This window comes from Enoplosus armatus, chromosome 2, assembly GCF_043641665.1.
Source record: "Enoplosus armatus isolate fEnoArm2 chromosome 2, fEnoArm2.hap1, whole genome shotgun sequence".
NCBI lineage: Eukaryota > Metazoa > Chordata > Actinopteri > Centrarchiformes > Enoplosidae > Enoplosus > Enoplosus armatus.
Genome location: NC_092181.1, coordinates 9,438,407 through 9,460,020, shown reverse-complemented (window position 1 = coordinate 9,460,020; position 21,614 = coordinate 9,438,407). Strand labels below are relative to the sequence as shown.

The 21,614-nt window shown below is 45.4% G+C and overlaps 1 protein-coding gene and 1 non-coding gene across 2 annotated transcripts in view; one reads left to right on the top strand and one right to left on the bottom strand.

Moving 5' to 3' along the window:
• The window catches only part of vegfc (vascular endothelial growth factor c), a 43,293-nt gene extending 23,898 nt beyond the window's left edge, over positions 1–19,395 (bottom strand). The window contains exons 1-3 of the mRNA XM_070924835.1: positions 19,273–19,395; positions 1,383–1,620; positions 563–753 (exon numbers count right to left, since the gene is read on the bottom strand). Coding sequence (XP_070780936.1) covers positions 563–753; positions 1,383–1,620; positions 19,273–19,395 — 552 coding nt within the window. The remainder of the gene's footprint in view (positions 1–562; positions 754–1,382; positions 1,621–19,272) is intronic.
• Positions 1,840–1,913, top strand: trnan-guu (transfer RNA asparagine (anticodon GUU)). The gene has a single exon. It is a non-coding gene; the product is annotated as a tRNA-Asn (tRNA).
• Positions 19,396–21,614: the final 2,219 nt, after the last annotated feature.

Sequence of the window (21,614 nt, the reverse complement as noted above, 5' to 3'; positions counted from 1 at the left end):
TTTGTTCCATGTTTCTGCGTTTAGAAATCTTTTGGATCAATATGTCTTGTATTTAGCAGAATTAGATGAGGAAACGTCTGATTTTTGTATTTTGTTTTTAATGTATGACACAATTTCAGTACTTTCATCAATTATTACGGTATATTGACTTACATAAGGTTTTGGCTTAGGTTGTACAGACTTTAGGGATGTGAAGCATTTGGACATACTCCAAGAAATGACCACCACAATCAGCAAAAATACCAATGGATAATGAGTGAAGTGCATGTGGACTGGAGTCACGCTGTGGAACGAACCACACGGTGGTCAGATTAGCATGTCAGTTGCTAGTAACATTAGCTACATGACAGGAAAAGTAGAGTAACCCTCCAAGGTGAGAACCTGGCAACAGTGGAGTATCCTCAAGTATATCCCCATTCTATCAGTTCATTATCACGCCGCTGCTACTTTAGATAACAGTGACTCTCTCATTCGTTCATTCGTTCGTTCATTCATTCATGAGCAAAACAGGAGTGACATAATGAGAAGAGGAGGAAGAGTAGAAGGGAGGAATGTTGCTCACAGTTTTGCTGAGGTAACCGGTGGAGATATTCCTGCATTGTTTGTCTTCGGAGTGGCAGCATCCTCCACATCTGTAGACGGACACACAGGGTGGTTTATAGAAGATGTTGTTCGGAGCCCCGAACTCCCTGCCCACGTCGACACACACTTCCCTGGGCATGCACTGAGTCTTCCTCCATTCCGACTCTATACCTGCACACACACAGAAAGTCAGACCGCCGTGCAACAGGTCTTCTTTTTTTTTCTCAACTGCTTTTTAACCCACAAGTGTACAACTTAGGTCAAGTCTGAGGCCGTTACCAAACCGTCAGCGCATCACGGTTAGGCCGATGTGATGAGCACGATAAATGGATCCCTCCAAATATAACAAAAGAGTCATCTTGTGCTACTTATTACCACCAGAGTGTCAAACTATCTCAGTGACAGATGCTCTTTTCTGTCAGAGGTACTGTTTATTATTGGGTCATCTCAGTTCTGACATTAATTCAGCAAATTGGTTGTCAGGGCAATAGTTGCTTATGAAATGTGAAATCGCTTTAGCTTTAGTCTTAAAGCATTCATTTTTCGGGGACCTCTTCATGCATTATTATTATAGCATTATAGTCATTATAGCCTGCCTACTAATGGGGCTCTAAATGATGCAGAAACGGACATAAGGTTAGTTTATTTGTTAAAGAACAGTCCTGAGTGCAGCACTCTGCAACGCTTTTCTTCAGGGAAGCATTTGTGTGATGTGTGGCTGTGATGACCCAGTTTCTATTTTTGTAAGACTGAGAAAGAAAAAAAAAAGATATTAAAGTTATACAAAGTGCAAGACATACTTTTCAGGACATCCAAGTTGAGGTAGGCAGCAGCGAATGTTGCCTCTTCTGTGTCAGCCGGCGGCCTCAGTCGGTGAGGCTGTGGTCGCTGAGAGAGCTTGGAGGCTGAGGAGGCGGCGGAAAGTTTGGATCTGCACTTCAGAGTGGCCCAGTATGAAGGGTAGATGAGACTCATCAGTTCATCGACGCTGGAGGCTGAGCGCAGCTTCTGCTCCATGTCCGGCTTTGATGGAGAGTCCTGAAAGAGCCAAGAGACACCTTCGCTGTTACTATACAGCTGTTCCTGCATATTATTACCCAACTTGAATACTCAGCTCTGACTGGCAGGAAGCACACTCCTGTTGTACCAGAAGAACACATCACAAAGTCATTGTTGTGCAAGTCAATGGCCAAGTCCCCAAGTCCCTACGAGATAAGACCAATACACACTCTGTTTTAAATGACAACTCGTGAACATGTCTCTGTGGCGCAATCGGCCAGCGCGCTCGGCTGTTAACCGAGAGGATGGTGGTTCGAGCCCACCCAGGGACGGTGAGTTCTTATTCTTCATGGACGAGGTCCATGCGTGATTTCTGAACTTATTCGTTCACCTTGATGCCCACGTCGTCAACTTTCATTTCCCCATGTCCTGATGATGACACGCACCGAAATGATCCCATCACTGAGTTACCTGTCAGTCTGTAAGCTGGCACCACAGCTAAATATCTGGGTCTTAAGACTTAGAAAGAAGACAGTTGTTTTTGAGGTCACGAAACCGTCTGAAAACGGTTGCTCAACTAATTTTTCTTCTATGACAAATGTATAGCAAGTGCCTGTGAACGCTGTCTCACTTCCTGCCCTTGAATACTGTATATGCTATATATGCCATTGTACTATTTTATGATAAACAGCAGTTTAACATTCAAACAATCACTGACCGGACAGGACAATATGATTGTTCACTGCATGCAAGGTCGTCACACAAACACACACACATGCACACACACACACACTGGCCTTTGTATTAGAGGCCAGTCAAACAGGCAGAGCGAAGCTGCCCATTGTATTTTAGTGCCTCTGTAAGTCTGTTTATGGCTACTGCAGAGATAACACACACAACACTCCATTTCCTACTAGAAACAATGTGTTTATTTGTATTTCTATATGCATATGCATGTTTTGTGTATGTGCTTCTGTCTGCACATTTTTTTTTTTTTTTCCCGTCTGGGTTTCCTCCGTCTCTTCGTGTGTCTTTCTGCATGTGTCCTGTCTCTGTTTCCCCTGCTTTTGTGTGTTTCTGCTTGTGTGTTTGGACCGCAAATATGCACACACACACACACACACACACACACACACATACTGTCCCTTCACGTGGGAAAAGGGCATTTCTCTTCCGTCACATTAGGTCAAAGAAGCCGTAAGCAAACAATTGAGAATGCGACAGCTCTAAAAAGGACCCTGACTGGAGCGACCACATTCACCATTTTGGTCCTTCCTGCTGTGGATGCTTCCTGCATGTTTAAAAGGTTTGAAGATTTGAAACTGTTTTGGAACGTCAACACCGCTGAGACCACCAGACTAATCAAATCATTGATTACCCTACCCCTAACCCCTAACCCCATATTGGTGGTTTGACATGTTTCAGCCTACTAACTTCAAACTGTGCATGTGCAAAATTGCTGCAGTTTTCAAAAGCATGGAAATCAATTTTCTAGAGGCTTATAAAACCCTGAAATCAGCCATCCACTACAGCTTTATTTCCACTTTAATTTCTGTGTTATGTTATGGCTGGAGGGTATTTCATCTGTGACCAGGGAGCATTTTCATAGACTTTTATGACGTTGGAAACCAATATTCATCAGCAGAAAAGCATAGCTCACTAAGTGTGACAATATAACTAATCCACACAAGCAATAAAACATGGACAGACTGAGGAGCATAAGGCCAACCGGGATCCTTCTTGTGCTAAAAAAAGAGACTGTCCTCATCCAAAAACCAGCAGCATCTGTGAATTGTTCAAACATACCAAAAAGCTTGCGGTGCCTAGATTGATACTCCAAATGAAAGTGAGGGTTGCTAAACAAAGACATATATGGCGCGCGTGTGTGTGTGCAGTTAAAGTATCATCGTCAGTCAAAGCCAGTCAAACTAACAACTGCAGAAGAACAACAACCGCTCGTCCAATGTGAGGTGGAATAGGGCCCAGCGCAGGCGGCGCCAAAGTGGTCATGAAAACGTTTATGTGAATGACTTGTCTTGCTGATGGTTATCTGCACGCTGTAACTGCTAACACAGGTGATTCTCTTGAGAGAGAGAGAGAGAGAGAGAGAGTGAGCGAGCAAGAGAGAAAGACAGCTGAGAGACCAAGCGGGAGGGACAGAAGCCACGTCTGGAGCGCTCGATTACTTTTGAAATTCAAGCCCCGTGTAATACACATTTCTATTCGGACATATCTGGCAGAGTTGAGTAACTTCACAGTGAGTTAAGTGCAATAACACCGACATGATGCTTAACATTTTCGACGTGTTCTGCAATGACTTGTATTTCATTTTCATTTGTGACTTCAACTTCATGTTTGTTTTAATCGTTCACAGCAACAAACATGCAGGCCTACTGATTGTTGGCTCTGTTGGAGAAGAGATTTGTTTGTCAGTGTAGCCTGGGAACCAAACAAATCTGCAAGCTCATGTTTTATTTGCCCTGGCAGATGCGCCTGCCCGTTCGGGCAGATTTCCAGCCGACCTGGCCCGGTCCGGTCACAATCGTTTTATGGTATTACCATTGCTTTTGCCTTATGAATACATGTCATCGGACAGCACTAGAGGGAAAGTCGGGGGGATCACCAGCGGTAATAGGATTCATCACCCAGGAACCACGAAAATCCGCACCAAATCTCATGGCAATCCATCCAATAGTTGTTGAGGTATTTCAGCCTGGACCAAAGTGGTGAACCGACCAACCCAACAACCTATGCTGAGTACTGTCAGCAGAACCTATGGCAAGAGGGTCATAGTGTGTTGAGTACCATGGTCAGTAAAGGAAACCACTGCTGCTGCCAGAGAGTGGTAAGTCATTTGTTTCTGTGTTGCACTCAGTGTGGAAACAGAACAAAGGTTAAGGTATAACAAAGGTTTCAAACTTGGCCACCGAAATCCAGTATTTATTGGGCTATTTTACAACCAACCAAGGAGCCTGAAGAGATGTGGATTGCGGAGTCGTGCGGACTGACAGGCAATGTCATCAAAGCCAAAGATCTGTTATCACGAAATCCTGCGGTCGGTCCCACCTCGAAGACACCGCATCGCAGTTCGCTTCGAAATCCAACCGAGAGCCGCAGGCTGCCAGGTTCCACACCAGCTTAAACGCCCTGAACAAAACGTGTAAGCTCCTCAAGAGTTTTGACTGAATCCGCCAAACCAGATTAGGTGGAAGAGCGCCCTTAGACATCGAACATATTAGGCGGACGACAATGACAAGTTGCAGATGACGAGCTGGAAGAGAAAGCAGACAGCGGTGGGCTTGTCGGACAGCTGTCAGACGGCAGACAAACAGCTCAGGTGATATTTGCGATTGTGAGACTCCCCAAAGCTTGAAACCAGAGAACAACGTTCCTCTGCACGGTGTAAAGCGGCTGACACTCATCCACCGTCTGGGGACCCTCACATATGAGGTTTGCCAGAGCTTTTGATCCTACACAGGCTTTATCTCTCTGTAAGGTTCTGGGAAAAGATCCAGCATTTACATCCCAAGAGTTTTGCATCTGTATGCTGTCTAGTGTTTTTGGAAAGATTTGTTGCCGCGCACAAGTACAAACTGAACTATCTAGCGGTCTAAAATCAAAAGAGATGATGTACATAAGCGCTGGCTGTATTTTCAGTTTACCGTGTTCAGATTCGTCTCAAATATCCAGACGCATGTCAAAGTCTAAATGGGCTCGAAAGCTAATGAGTCCCTACAGAAACCGTATTCATCTCCTTGCATTTGGTCATTCCACACTGTTAAATCTCCCATCTATCTATCTGTCACCTACCTTCAGTTGGTTACATTCAGAATTTAAAGCTATTGTTGTTAAAGCAAGACAAAATGATGCAAATATAACATATTTTATGATAAAAAAGTCATGTCTCAAAGTCCGTTTTTCCCAGAATATTCAACTCAGAGGACGGGAGTTACTCCGTTTTCATGGAGGTGGTTCAATTGTCGTGATGTGACCAAAGTATTTATATGTGGTCATGGGACAGGTAGAATGAGCAATTTTCATGTGCTGATGGGGGGGGCCGCGAGATGTGGTTGAAATCCTTGGGAAGAACGAGACAGTGGACTTTGAAATAGCTTAATTTGACCAAAGAAAAAAACCACAAAGGTCAACTATGATTTTTTTTTATGCTCGTATTTCCAGTTGTCGAGAATAATGACTGGCGGTATCACAAAACAAGAACGCAAAAGTCAGATTGGTGCAGTCGTATCAACAAACTGGTGCTCATTTCTTCAGGTTTCTTCTCTTTGTAGAAAATCACCAACGATCAAATGACTCGTTACAAAAGGGAGATTTCTGTGCAATTACGAACAAAAGAAAAGCCGAGCTTCCTGATTGAGAGCCACACCTACGCTGGCAACGTACGCAGAACAATGTCCTAAAAAAAAAAAAAAAAAAAAAGAAGAACAGAAAAAACTTTCTTTTTTTTCTTTTTCTTTTTGCAGCAAAATTGACAGCTAACACAAACAGCCCGCTAACAGGATTTTCCGAAGAGGAAGCAGAGCCAGTGAAACATTACTCTGAACACAGATGGCAAAACGCTCAGACACAAAAGAAAACACACAAAAAAAAAGGCCTGTCAGATACTTAACACACAGCACATCAAAAGAGAGGAAATCCAACGTGCTTCTTAAGACATTATATAAACCACCTAGGACACTGTAATAAAATACATGCGAGCTTTTGTACGCAGCTCACAGCCATCTATGATTTTGATCCTTGGTGTTTTTACTGTTGCTTTCGTTCCTTTGAGACAACAATGATACATTTCTTTTTATTGTTCTGAGACAAAACACCATTTATTTGACATGTTATATCATATTATATCATACGCTGGCTTGTCCAAAGGAGACCTGGAGTAACTCGTGAAATACCTACGGGTGCAGTTGATGGGACACGCTGTGCATATGCATGTGCAGATCGTGCTCACACAATGCGGAAAAACAACAAACTAGAATGGAATATCTGACATGACATGCTGTCACATTCCTTTGCAGCCTCTTGCACGTCTCCTGTTGTCGCCTGGGATGAACTGGGAGCGTTCCGACAGAGGTTTGTGGTGCCGTCGGAATGCGTTTAACGTGGACGGGCGACGATGCCAACCTACAATTAATGAAGGGAAATGGATAACGTATAATATCCACATTCACTTTATCGTGCATATCGTCTTGTTCGTTGTGTGTGCTTTTCGTTTCTTTTGGGGGATATTAATCGGTCTTCTATTCCGTGCCAAAGATTGATCATTTGGACACCACATCCACGTCCCCTGAATATCCCGACAGGGGGGCAATATAATTACTACTACAAACTACAGTTTGTGACCCACAGAATGGCGCTACTCCGTATTGCCAAATCAACAATTGTTCAAAGGACTAGTGAGCAATGTGAAAGGGGTCACTCAAAGTAGCAAACCCCACAGAGAATCATCATCGACCGTGCGGTTCCTCACCGGCTCCACAGAGCCCCTTTTTGGTCTACTTTGGATCACTCTTTCGGGTTTTCCCCACACTGCTCTCATCAATCGTTGTTTTCGGCAGCAGCAGCAGACAGCTGTGTTTAGTCAAAAGACAAACAGCAGCCACAGTTAGCAAACTAGCCGGCGAACATAGCGGAGCGTTTGGCAGCTGAAGAGCCAGACGTTTCCCCTCAGGAGTTGGTGGAGACCAAATCAGAGCTAAAAGAGAGAGAATATTCAACTTCATATAGTGAGAATATGTGTCAGTGTTGTGTTTAGAACTCGGGAGCAACGAGGTCCCGCACATACACCCGCCCGACCCAATTGCAAACACACCACAGTCAATCTCAGCTGTCAATCATGACATTTCACCCCCTTTTTTTTTATGGCATCCAATAACTGATTCAAACCAAACTGATCAGACAAATGAAGACCTGAACAAACATCAGCGTGACACGAACTACCTAAAATGGCAGAAACCATCTTTTGGGAAAAAATGTATTTGACGTGATTTTTTTAGTTTGGCTCACGTCCCATCCGCTAACATGGAGGGGGCGGGGCTTATGACCTATACTGCAGCCAGCCAGCAGGGGGGGGGGCGATCGAGATGTTTTGCCCTCACTGCTGGGGAGCTGTCATGTCGTCCATCTTTACATGCAGTCTATGGACTGTACCATCAGACAGGTTTTATGCTCATGGATATAGTTATATATGTATTAGTGTGTGTGTGTGTGTGTGTGTCTGTTGCAAAAGCATGTGAAGTCAGTAACCATGGCTTTTCCTTGCCAAACAAACCACTAGCTTGGTGGTCTTACCAAGAGTCAGTAGTTTGTGTTTTCCTTCTCTTTCTGTGTGTGTGTTTGAGTTAAAAATTAATCATGGTTGTGTGTTTGTTTAAAAGTCAAGTGCTTGATCATGTGTCTGCTCTGACACACACGCACACACACACATGCGCGCGCATGTTTACACCGGGACTGCCAATGCGTAACTGCAGCATGCTATTTCAAACAACAACAACAACAGCCGCTGATGTCAGCCGCTGCCGCACAAAGTGTTTACATCACGAGAACAGCTTCAGACTCTAAATGCTCTCACGACAGTAAACAGTTAGTGGACTCTTGTGGACACAAGCCAGAAATAGTTCCGCCTCACCGTTCACACAACGAGATTTCTAGGAAATGTGTGCGGATAAGCACGGTCAGCAGTGGATGAAACACGATACGTTTTATGATCTTTGGTCCGACCTTTTCAGGCCAAAACGTCACCTTATAACATCAAAAAGAAATTGAAAATCCAACGGTGGTCAAATTTGCAGAGCGTGGAAAACCTTTGCGTTCAACAATGCCATGGTCCAGTTGTCAAAAACTGGATAACGTGGACACAATTTCATGTCGAAATGGTCAGAAAATTCCAATACCAACCAGCAGTGAGTCAACACGGGAGCTGCAGTGGCGGTTGTCCAGAGCAGTTCATTTAACATTGTTTTGCATTAAGCTGAAGAGATGTATCATTAAATTATCTAAAAGTTGTTATTCCTGTATGTCGATTTACTCCAACCTGTGCCGCAGCGTCTAGCTCGTCTGTGCCTGTGTGTCGGACCATGACATCCTGCCTGCAAAGCTCTGATTCTTAGTTCTCGCATACACAAAATCCACATACTACGCAGTTGGAAAGCCCTACATACTCAATTTTACGTCACATTTAGTATGAATAACACGTTAGGATGCAATTTTGAACACAGCCACGGTGACATTATACTTCCTGATTATATCCCCCAGAGCATTGGCAGCACGGTGGTGCCGTGGTTAGCACTGTCGCTAGCGCAGGGTAGAGCCGGATGGGGTTTTGGTGAGTTCTGGCACTGAGGTTTCGCTGTTATTACTTGTGTCTGGCCCGAGACTCCGTGAAAGATGTTGAGTTAAGAGTTCCTCTGCCTGAATACGTCCACAAATAGACACTGTCACTAAATGTTCAGACTTGTGCCTGCACACAGACACACACACACACACACACACACACACACACGGGCAGGCTCAAGTATAGAGATATAGGCTTACAGTAGATACCCACACACATATATGCCATGGCAATGCTGTCAGTTTTAATCAAATTTCAATTTTAACTGCCAATTGATTCAAACCTTTTTTTTGTGCGTGTGTGTGTGTGTTGCAGAATCTGAGTGTTAAACCAGCTGTTCATACACAGAACACACACACACACAGGCACACACAAAGAGAAAGAGAGGGAGAAAACATCTGTAACTCCTTACAAAAACAGAAAGAAAATGTATTATACTTATGGCGGTGTGTAATATGGTGCTGAGCAAGGTGTAGTGGGGGAAACACCCCGAGAGACAATGGAGAGTTGCGGGGACGATTAGATTAGATTGGATTAGATTAGATTGGATTAGATTAGACGTTTGAACGATCCCCATGTGTCGATTGAGTCGTTGCGGCACCAAGGACTGAGCTCCAGCACTTACTTGGATAAGAAGGAACTGTGTAAATACAGGTTTTTGGGTTTCACACACACACACACACACACACACAAGTCAAAGTACGCGGCGAGGGAAACGACCTGCGGCGAGGAAAACAAAGCAAACAGAGTTGCGAGCTAGATTGGAACACTGCAACGGCAGTCCTGCTGCACTCTAAAAGGCAGCGCAGAGAGCGGACGTGCCTTTTTACTGGCTGCACCTGCGGCGCATGTTTATTTCCCCCCATTTTACTAGTTTATGGGTTGAAACTAGTACACACGTTCGTTTAAAAGTGCCTCTATACTCAGAAAAAGCAGTGGTAGTGTTTTTTTTTTTTTACTGTTTCCAGTTTTTTACTGTTTTTTTACTGACAACCCATCTTTCACTTCATTTATAGATTAGTCTGAAAATAGAAAGAAGTCAAAATAATGATAATAATTCACTTTTTAGCATAACATGGGTGGATAAAAAAAAAAAAACCTTTTCAAATGGAATGGAATTGAGTAAATTAGTGGAATAAGCACATGCAGACTGCCAGTAGAAATAGTTTACATCGCACGGATTAGTCTCCAAACTTTATTTTTTAAATTTTTTCTTATGTGGAATACGCACACACTGCCGTTTGTATAAGAAAAAAATAATTTAACCATTTTATTGCCTCATCCTACAAGACAACTGTAATGCAACGTCAGTAAGTCTGGCGTGAGGGGTTTGCTGCACGCGTGGCTTTCATGTCAAATGGTTAATTTTAAGGGATTTGGACTCCTCAAACACAGGTGTAACTAGTAACATTATAGCAATGGCTGCATTCAATTTAGGTGTCCCAGCGTTAAGGCTCCAGTATGTAGTTGGTGTTTGTATAGAGTTTCACTTTGTGATTCAGCGTTTGAGTGGAGTCAGAAAGCTCATATCTGACATCCAGCGGTGCCCCTAGAGGGGAGACTGGTCTTTTTATGACAATATTGTTTATTACCTGCACATCAAAGATCCACAGAGCCTGGAGCACATTGGACAACGGCTGGATGCTCGCTGTGAAACCTGAACTGTCATCGCGAACACTGACGTTTATTAATCAGAGGATTCACACTAATCACTCAGAGAAACTGAAGTAAGCGATCAGTTCTGTCCGTCCGTCTGTTGGTCTCCGCTCCGCTTCAGTACTACGGACAGCGCCGCAGCGGCCCCACTTGGCCCCTAATTTAGCCCCACTCATTTCACCATTTCACAGCACAAACGCCCACTTGCTCTGCTGCGGGGCTCACGGCAACCATACGCCAAAACAGGCAAATACGGCACAAATGAAGCCCTGGTGATGCATGATTTTGTCATGGAGGCATAGATGACAGGAGTTAAAGGATAAAGTGCACTTGGGGAGTTGGTGACACAATTTGGAGATGGATCAGCTGCCCTGCAGATGTCCATTTTGCTATTTAAAAATTCACATGTACGTAATGTAATGTTCGCAATAGATCATGCAACGCCGTAAAACTCAATGAGGTTCAGGCAGAAGAGCAGGGACCATCCCCAAAAAAACAAAAAGTCACGTACCGTGTCCTCCGCCCCAGATGGTCTATGGTTTTATCCCCAGACCTTGTCAATTCCTTGAAACGCCCCTGGTGGACCACATGACAGGACCTCACAGTCCCATACCTCGATGTTAAATGTTATGACTCCCTGTGAGCGTGGCCGTGAGGGAGCGTAGATACAAATATAGCTATGTAAACACATATAAACACAAGCTATAAAGGATGGATCCACCGCGCTGGATAGTGTGTCATGTTTTCAGTTGAACAAATTGCAAACTGCATGGTTTTTTTTAAGCAGAAAGACTGCCCCTTGGCCTCTCTGCTGTGACAATCGCACTTCATTATGCATTCCATCCTCATTGACCCCGTTTCACCCTTCATTCACTCCCATTCACGCCCCCCCACCCCCCCATTCAGATCAACACAGCCTAAAAACAGCGTGTCAACTGGTGAGGTCTGCAGGTCAGGTCTTTGGAGGGGGGGGGGGGTCCAACACCGACTGGTTAACCTTCAGATGTCAACGCACTCTGAATGTGCCCATCACATACTTAAGTGAGTTCAATCTGACCGACATGAAATGTGTTAAAGGGTTGTTTTGAGAAAGATCTAAGCATTTTGTGGCGTACGAGACATTTCTTCTTGGATTATCTAAAACGCTTCTTCCTGACAGAGACCCGGCTCATTTTGGATGCTCCGAGGACACTTTTATCCTGCCTTCCGCGCAACCAGCAATGCTGATGGACGTGGTTTTAACTGAAACCGCATTTAGTCGTCCCTGTTATTTGTAGTCAAATGTCAAATCTAATGTTCTTTAAGGACCGCAGCGACCAGCATCTAACCGGACCCAAGTGGCATTTGCAGGTTCATTTATAAGCTGTTTTGATCATGTTTGACTCTGCAGTTCGAATCATAACATGATTCTAAATGTATTCATTTAACCTGCTGGTATCACCATCAAATTGAATTGGCTGCGGATGCTAACACACTGTTCACACCAAAATACTCAACCAAACACAGTCTTCTCTACCGGGAATGTTCGTGTAAACATGGTCCAGGGTTTTGTTTCCCCTGGTGGTGGGGGTGCGGACATGCCAGTGGAGTTTTAAGTAAAACTGTTCCGAGGTCTGTTTGAGCTACAATAAAAAATACCGTCCGCTTGTGATGTCATGTGACTGCTGATGATGATATGGTCGGCATCTTAACATTAAAAATGTGACATAGGTGTGGTAGGTGGAGGTCCATTCTGGCTTTTCGCCCTTTCCTGGGGGGCGGGCAGTTGCGCTGCTTGCGGTGGCGCTTGGGCCGACTGATCTGGCTGGGGCTGTAAGAAGATCGTCGATAGATTTTCGGTCAATCGACTAATCAACTAGTTGTTGCCACTCCAACCTGTACACCAGGACACTGCTGTTCATATAGCTTTTCATAAGCCGCAACTCGACAAGAGGTCTTCCCAGGTCCAAAACGTCTGACCCGATCCAAAACAGATATATGGAAAACCTACCTCGACACAACATGGATGACTTCTTTTCTGAACTAGAGAGACCTAGATGCAGAGCGGACTTTAGGACAGCCGGGCCCGATCCAAAATGAGGTCAATCTGAACACCAACACCAGCAACATGATGTGCTAGGGGTGGGGTTATTGCTGTCACTCCCCACTCCCTGCTGTTTTCCCAAGCTTGGGTGAGCCCGTGACAAGGTCAGAGATCAGACTGAAATAATATTAAAATCAGGATCAGTCCCTTTTCTGTGAATGATCAGAGAACATCACAGTCTTTTAAAGGAAAAAGAAGACAGAATAAGTGGGGACTCACCCCCGCCCCCCTCTGCACACACCTGCGTGAATATACCGGCAATCGTTGGTTCTTGGGCTGGCGGTGGCCAGGTGGAAAATTTTAACATGTCGCCCCGACCCTCGTCCGAACATGCCAAGGTGGAGGCAAGCAAATGACAAAACAATGTCCAGGAACTCATGAGGAACAGGTCAAATGGACAGATAGGTACCTCATAGGTACAGACTTCAGAAACACTCCAGCCGTCAAATAAATGTGAATGCAAGGAGACAAGTGTTAAAACATCAGCGGTGATCAGGGCATGCAGTTTTTAAATTTGTGCACAATATAAAACAAATCAGGGGAAGTAGTCAAATTAAGCTTATATTACCCCCCCCAGATTAAAATAAATTGATTTAAACTGATCTGACCTTTTATCCCTATGCTTCACCTGGCAGGAAGTGGGGCTGAGCGGATTCACCGCTCGGGGGGTGTTGTTTCCTGATGTGTAATTAGCATTACAACCGCAGGCGGCTTCATTCCCGGGGGTGATGAAATACAGAAAAGTCAGCTTGAGTAAGAGCTCCACGAGTTTGGAGGTTTATCGGACGCCAAATCACTGCACAGCCATTTAGAAACACTACTAAGACAGGACTGCCGTCCCACTGAAGTAAAGGAGACAGCCGCAGTCGCAGACTAGTCTTTTAAAGCTGCAGTAATCAATATTTTTACGACAACAGCGGGCTAGATGACGAGTAATGTGAAAGGGGTTGCCTGTAGTGCCGGACCAGATTTATCACCCAACCCTGCAGGTCCCTTCAGCTCTGCAGAGCGTCCCAGCATTTTCATACTGTTTTGGTTCTGCCTTGCCGCTCAGATCAACCTCATTTTCAGCGGAAGAAACTCTGGCAGATAAACGGCTGACGGACAGAGTTTGAGATGGGTGAGCCGGTGAGCGTAGTGGAGCTTTAGCAGCTAAGGATCCAGATATTTTCCTCAGCAGTTGGTGGAGACCAAAACGGAGCTAAAAGAGGAGTGAGAGAAACGATGCCAAACAACGCCGTTTGAAGTAAAGGGTTGGTGCAGACGCCCATCCTTAAACTGTGACACTGGATACCAAAACACAGCGCATTCTCATCCATAAAGTGTAAAACTCCAGTTACACACCGGGAGCACAAGTCTCTCGCGTTCTTCACGTCTCATCAGAATTGCTCAAACCTTAACCAAAGCCTTTACCTGCTACCTAAAATGTTCATATTTTCTTTTGAACCAATCGACTATAAGGTGGCCTAACAGGTGCTCAACAGAAGCTGTGTTTACTCCTCTTTGAATCGGGAGGAAAATTTATGTAGAGTAGAGTAGAGTAATATTTAAAGTTAACTACGTTGGTATTTGGCGGACCAGTGGGACTGAGCTGGACGGTTCATGGAGAAATCACAGAAAATTCCTTCGAAATGATCGCTAATTACACAACACATTCTTCTACAGACTCCAGGGGGTTGTGAAATATGGGCGAGAGATACAGGCAACCAGAGGGGGAGAGAGAAAAGCAGGGGTGAAGCTTTTGGGAAGAGTATAAATAGAACCTGGGAGAAAAGCGATTATGTGGTGACTGGGTCAGGATAAAGGCAAAAGAAAGAGAGAAAGCGCAGTGATATATTTATATTCTTAGTCATCTTCATCATGATGAAGTAAGAGTGATGGAGCAACATAAGCCCACAGAGAACAAGAGAGAGAGAGAGAGACATTGAGACAGACTTGGGGAGTCAGAGAGAGAGAGAGGGATGCTGGCGTTGTCTCAGCTCTTTCACCACATCGATCTGTCTACTTCAGGGTTCAGGGTCATCTACAGATTACATGAAGGTTGTAACTTTCTGGCAAGCTACAGTGCCCTGCCAGAAACCATCATCACTTTAACCCCTCATTGGATTTCAAAGATAACAGTAATATTTGACTTGGAGGAAGGCCTTTCATCCCAGCTTGGCCCGAGTTTCTATCAAGGTTTCCCGGAGGGGGGAGACCAGAAGTAGAAAAATCGTCCCTGAAACATAACAGAAACGCCGTTTCTGTGCGCGCACAGATGGAAAGTCTAACTCTCGACATGAACAAGTGTGTGTAAAGTCTAGAGACGAGAGCACCGAGGTGGGTTTTTAAATGAGCTCAGCAGGAACCGCAGCCTAAATCTGCTGCAGAATAGCGCCACTTTGTTATGTAAAATCTGGCGCTGGTTGACATCAACAACTTCGGCCTCCGTTTGGAAAGTTCCATTGTCAAACACTCACTGATCACTGTGTTTAGTCCAGGAAAGCTGATGGAAATTACAGCATGTTTTTACCCATTGACTGCAATTTTAAAACTGTGCTGTAGTGTTTTAGATCGATGAATGCGTTTTTGCCTGCCTTCCCTTCATTTACCTGCGATATAAACATATAAACACGGCACCCTGAAATGAATGGAAACCACTGGCTGGGTACAAGGCAGGAAGAACACATTCATTAATCTAAAACAAATATATATATATAGAAAAAAGCACAGTAGCTTGAAGTGGAAAGATAAGACTGAAGAACAGCAAAATGCTAAAGCTGCCCTGCCAAACACTTACAGTAGTGGCAAATGTAAGGCCAAGTCAACACTCAGCAGGGCAGTTGCTATACACCACAAAATCAGCAATCCTGTCCCCAAAGAACTACATTTGCAACAAACTAACTGGTGACATGTTCCTGAGCATTTCACAGCTAAAGAGCCAGATACTTTCCTCAGGAGTTGGTAGAGTCCAAAACAGAGCTAAAAGAGTGTGAATGTTGGACTTCAGGTGGTAAATATGTTTAAGAGAAAACATGCCACAGATGATATTAACTGGCAACATCTGCTCCATGGACACATGTCTCAAACAAAAAACTGAGCCCTGAGAACTGCACTTTTCAAACGCCCTTGTCTTTTCGGATCCCGAGCATTTGTCACGTTGGTAATCTTTCACATGTAACGGCCAGTAAGTTGCCAATAACAACAAATATGACTTTGTACTTTGTTGCGCTTGTCTCAATTTTTTGGCCTTCACTGTATTGTTTCCGTAAAGTACTACTTTTTTTTACCCACTAACACTATCATTTCGAAATACTGTCAGAACTAATATGTCTCTCTCGTACTGTGCAGGAACGGCGGGTTGATAGGTCTCACCCTCGGAAAAAAAAAAGAAGAAAAAAAAGTGAAGTGAAGAAAAAAAAATGTTCTTGAGCAGATCCCGCAGGTCAAAAGGAAAACTACAAGAGGAAAGCCAATGAAAACATGGAGGAGAGGTAAAAAACAAAGGGGGAACCACTGGGGAAGTCATGAAGAAAAATGGCACTGAGCAGGGTTCACTGGAGATGTTGACTGGGGATTTTTCCTCCATAACAAGCCAAACGTAGTAAGTCAGATGAGTCAAGGAGGATCTAGGCCTGAACCCTGTACTGTTTTGTAGTTGATTCAGTGGGCATGTTGATTGTGTTACATCCTCATCGGAAGTCGAAAACGGGTTCTTCCAAGCCGGGACTCATACTGATATTTTTTGGAATCAAGCGAACCTGATTTATTCAGGATTACGCACTGCACATAGACATCCAGTGTAGCGCTGATTTGTTTTTTCAATAAATATGCATTTGACAAGACTCTATAAAACCCCCACAAGCAGTCCCTAGAGCCTGTAATATTCATTACACTAGTTTCTGATGCAACGCTGACATTTTGCACGGAGGGCGATGTTAAAGTTGAAGAGCATCCAAAACGTCAAGACTTCATCAGGGGACCTGAGTAGAAATTTTACCCCCGATGGTGACACTTGATAACCGTCAGGAAACATCCTCTGGGGACTGTGAATATTCGTATCAAACGTCTCTCTATCTGGTCAGTAGCTGGAAAGATATTTCACTCTGGACATAAGTGTTGGACGGATGAATAGACCGACTAACTGACCAACAAACCAGCCTTCGGACCAGACGCTGACAAGGTAAAAATCTGTGTCCTAGCCATCATATCGCAAGTAAACCACTCTGATTGGGCAAGAAGCTGGACACACCCTGGACCGGTTGCCAGTCTATCACAGGGCTGACATATATATATGATAGACAACCAGTTACACGGGATTATAATTAGAGTCACCAATCAACTTAACCTGCGTGTCTTTGGACTATGGAAATAAATGGGAGCATCCAGGAACCACGAAGGCACAGGGAAACCTTCAAACTCCACACACAGGATTCTAACCCAGGACCTTCTTGCTGTGAGGCAACAGTGCAACTCATTGCACTCCATTCATTTCAGCCCAGTTTAACCAATATTTTAGCGTTGACTTTTACTCGGATGACTCTACGTAATGTGAAAGGTGTCGCTGAGCATCTTGTGGCTCGTTGTTTTGGTTTTAGGGCTGCACGCCTCCAGACTGTTTTACGTTTTCAAACTTGAAGTCCTCATCTCCAGCCTATGCCGACGTAAGGTGCGCCATGCGAGACAACTGTTATCACATTTCGGGCGGCTTCCTCTGGAGCCACACACATACGTAGGCAGTAGTACTCCTCAAGACCCGTAAACAACACCAAAATCGGTAGAGTGACCCTTTAAATACTCAATCTGAGAACAAAAACTATTTTGCAACCTAAACAAAGCCAATTGCATAACTGATCAAAAAAGGAAGGCGAAGGAAAAGGCAAGTGACGGCGAGGGGGGATCTTTTCTGCAGCTAAGTCGAACAAAACAGACTCAACCGCTCGTTGTGAGCACGAAACAACGCAATCCCAGAGTGGAAAGCAAATGAAACAGCTACCCTGCTGCATCTTTTCTTTTTCTTTTTCTTTTCTTTTTTTTAATACTTAAAGACACCTGACGGCTATGTGAGCTCTTCACCTGACAGCAGGGATGAGTCGGGATCCGTTGCTACTTGAATTCCTCAGCAGAAGTGCCAGGGCTTTAGAGGCAGAAGACAGGAGCTGAGGGGGGAAAAGCTCATCATCCCAATTAAGAGTCTGCTGTGATCAAATGGCTGCATGTTGGTGCTTAGCAGCTTATCGCCCCCCCCCCCCCACCTCCTCCTTACACACACACACACACACACACACTTGACCCCTCTGACACCTGCCTTCATTGGCTCTTTTCTCTGGCTAATTTGAAAACACTCCTTCTTAATCCCCCCCCTGGAAAATGTTCACTGCTCTCTCTCTCTCTCTCTCTCTCTCTCAGTCCCCCTTCCTCTCTCGTCCACTTTCTCTGTCCAGTAACTCTAGTTCACTCCCAAGTCTGACGTGCTGGCATGACATTAGAGGAAAAGTGTGTTTCAATGGTGCAACAATCCAACATCTCATTATACCAGCTGACGGATGGATAATGGCCGTTTCACAAAAGCCAGTGAATGTCAGTGTCCACCTTCTGTGCCGCAAAACAATAAACGGCTGGTTTATAACGTGGTTACTCCAACTCGGTGTTTCTCTCTGTCTCTCTCTAATGTCCTTGACCCCCCCACACACCCACCCCGGCTCCAGAGCCTCAGCAGAAAGAAAGAAAAAAAACCCAAACAAACCTTTAATGATATCCTGCGCACCGGAGCAGACGATTACAATCAGTTGTGTGGGGGGGGGCACGCTCAAAAAGAAACCCGGCTTTGGCTTCTCGCTCTGAGCGCCGGCTGTTACTAATGTGCCTTTTGTTTTCGCTCGTTCCAAGCACACACACACACACACACACACACCAGGGGAATAAAACTTGGATAAAAGTAGTGAGAGGGAGAAAGTGCAAGCAACCCGGGGGCGGCGTGGTGGTGGTGAGGTGGGGTGGGGGGTGTGGAGGGGTCTGGCCATGTTTTAAACAGTTTAGTGGCATAACTGTAAATCTCCGAGGCAAAGGGCACTAGGGACTATTTGTCTGCATTTGTCTGGGTGTACGCGCCCATTTTGTAGGAAGGCTGGCTTTCTGGGGCACCCCCCTGGTCTTACTAAGAAGACATTTCCCCGAGGATCCCCCAGGCACACTTCCTGGGGGGGGGGTAATGGATAAGTCCATTTCTCAGTGGGGAAAAAAAACCCTCCTCTCAAACCACTACACCTCCAGAGTTTGGAGTGCACACGACAGGTTGAGCGGCGCTCCTCCAGGGGAGGGACAGGTATGCTGGACTTGACGTGCAGCGGAGTGCCCCCCCCCCCTCTAACAACGCAGTCACTCATCCGCGCATTTCAGAAGTAGCCACGGGAGCGTGGACCGTGGAGCGTGCTGTGCCTCCAGCTTTTTTGCCTCAGCTCTCCACGCAACGCACGCACCGTGGATTTGCACGTGCCAAACCTCAGCAGGTGGGTCCTGGTTTTGAAGCCACATGATGGACTCTCTGGAAGCCCCCCCCCAACCCTGACAGATGCAGGTGAAATATAAAAGCACTTTTTGTTTTTGTCTTGCTGCTCAAACTCACCGGCTCGTCCATCTGCTCCTGCGCGTAGTAGTAATCATAATAGTCGCTGCTGGGGCCGAAGTCGCTGGCGAGGTTGGTGTAGAGAAGGTATGCGAGCAAAAGACATATTCCCAGTAGGTGCATGTTTATATAAAATGATAATAAAAATAATAATAACAATAATAATTAAAAAAAAAAAAAAAAGTCCTCGAGTGTTTGTGATGCGGGGAGCGTAAAAAGCGAAAGGGAAAATTAAAAAAGCCCTCCCCGGTGTCTGCGCTCCCCTCTCCTTCTGCCGCTGATAACGCTCTCTCGTTTGGTCTCTCTCTCTCTCTCTCTCTCTCTCTCCCTCCCTCTCTCCTCCTTTGTCTCTCTGTCAGGGTCCGCCAGTACTTGTCCCACAGTAAGTCCGCTGCAGCTTGTGTGTGTGTGTGTGTGTGTGCGTGAGAGAGAGAGAGAGAGAGAGAGAGAGAGAGAGAGCCCGCTGCGAGTGAAAGCCCGGTCATATGGAAACGGATGAATCCGCTGGGCCGCATAACTCGGGAGAAGCCCCCGGACCACGTCGCCCCTTCAAAATAAAAGCCGACGACAGCCCACGAGTGGCCGTGAGGTCGATCGATATTTCACTTTCCCGACCTCTGTCGCCAACCGATGGGAAGTGCACCGAAAAGACGCAACCACCACCACCACCCCCCCCCCCCTCCCCTCTTTCCCCACGCAGCTGGCGATGATCATAATTTCCACATCAGGATGAGGGCGGCCTTATCAAAATATCACAAGTTGATTCATTATTTCATTATCACTGGCTGTTATCTCGTGGTCCAAGAAATACAATGCTGGTGTGGATCATATTTCGCTTCATCTCTTCTTTCTTTCTTTTTTTTGTTTTACAAAATAATAAGACGTGGAATCTATTGAAAAGAAATCATGATGTGTAGTAATCATGTTGATTATATTTATGGAAGCTAAAACAGGTAAAAAGCCTGATATGATGCTGTGGTATGGTCCCTCAGCGCAGGCCCGGAGCAGAGTAAGAAGAAGACGCCGCTGGACCTGGGGCGAACGTCTGTCCTCATCCGGTCAGACAGGTGGGGAGACTTTCAGCCTCTCAGCTCTGCTGCAGGCCCCTATTGTGCGTAGCGTGCACGCCTTAGCAGACCTCCAAGTGATTGTCTTCAAATCATTAGACTACGGGACAGAACGGGAGCCCAGAGCCTTCAGCTACCAAGCTCCTCTCCTTTGGATCTGGCTCCCGGTTTGGGTCCGGGAGGCAGACACTCTACTTTTAAGAGTCGGCTCAAAACTTTGCTTATAGTTAGGGGCTGGCTCAGGCCTGCCTGGACTATAGGCCTAGACTGCTGGGGGGACTTCCCATGATGCACTGAGCTTTCCTCCTCCCCCTCTCCATCTTTACACATTCATCTCCCTCCAATGCATGTTACTAACTTTATATCTTCCCCTGGAGTTTCTTTGTGCTTTGTCGTCTCGCAGGTTCCTGTGGATCATGGTCCTGGTACGTCTGGCTGCCGCCATGGGCCTGCCTGACTCTCAGCCACAGTTCTGCTACTATTAATGTTGTTATTCCTATTATGAATCATATTTCGGTTGTTGTTACAGCTGTAACTACTATTATTAGTCATATTTCCATTATTACCATAATCATAGTTGCTATGGCTACTTACTGCTGGTGCTGCCATACATCTCTGCCTGTCTGTCTCTCTGTATGTCTCTGTTTCTCTGTCTCTCTCTGACTCTCTCTCTCTCTCTCTCTCTCTCTCTCTCTCCAACCCAACCAGTCAAAGCAGATGACCCCCCCCCCCTCCCACCTAGAGTCCTGTTCTGCTCGAGGTTTCTGCCTCTTAAAAGGAAGACACTTGCCATTGTCGCCATAGTGCTTGCTCATGGTGGGAACTTGGGGGGGCGGACAGGATGACACTGGTGGTCTGTCAGCTCTAGAGTTCGAAACACAGACCACATTGCCTTCAACTAGCTCATTAACCTGACACCTCATTTACAAACAACACGTTCACTATTATTTACCAATTTCTTTCTACTGAATGAAACTGAACAGGACCCCCCCCCCCCCGCTCGCTCTCCCTCTCCCTTTCTGTAATGATTCATAGTTGGCATTCATGAAAGTTGTGCTGGTATTTTATTAGCCGGGTTATGATCCTCAGAGTGCTCAGTCAAGCAAACATAAAATATGAGTTAAATACCCCGCAATGGTCTGTCGGTGCTTACAAGGGTGCAATTATGACTCGGTGCGGCGTGTGTTACGTTTGGCCAAGCCTCAGCGCTGTTACAGCAGGAAGCAAAACCTCAGGTCGACACTCAGGCTACTGGCACAGCTGTTGTGGTCCAAA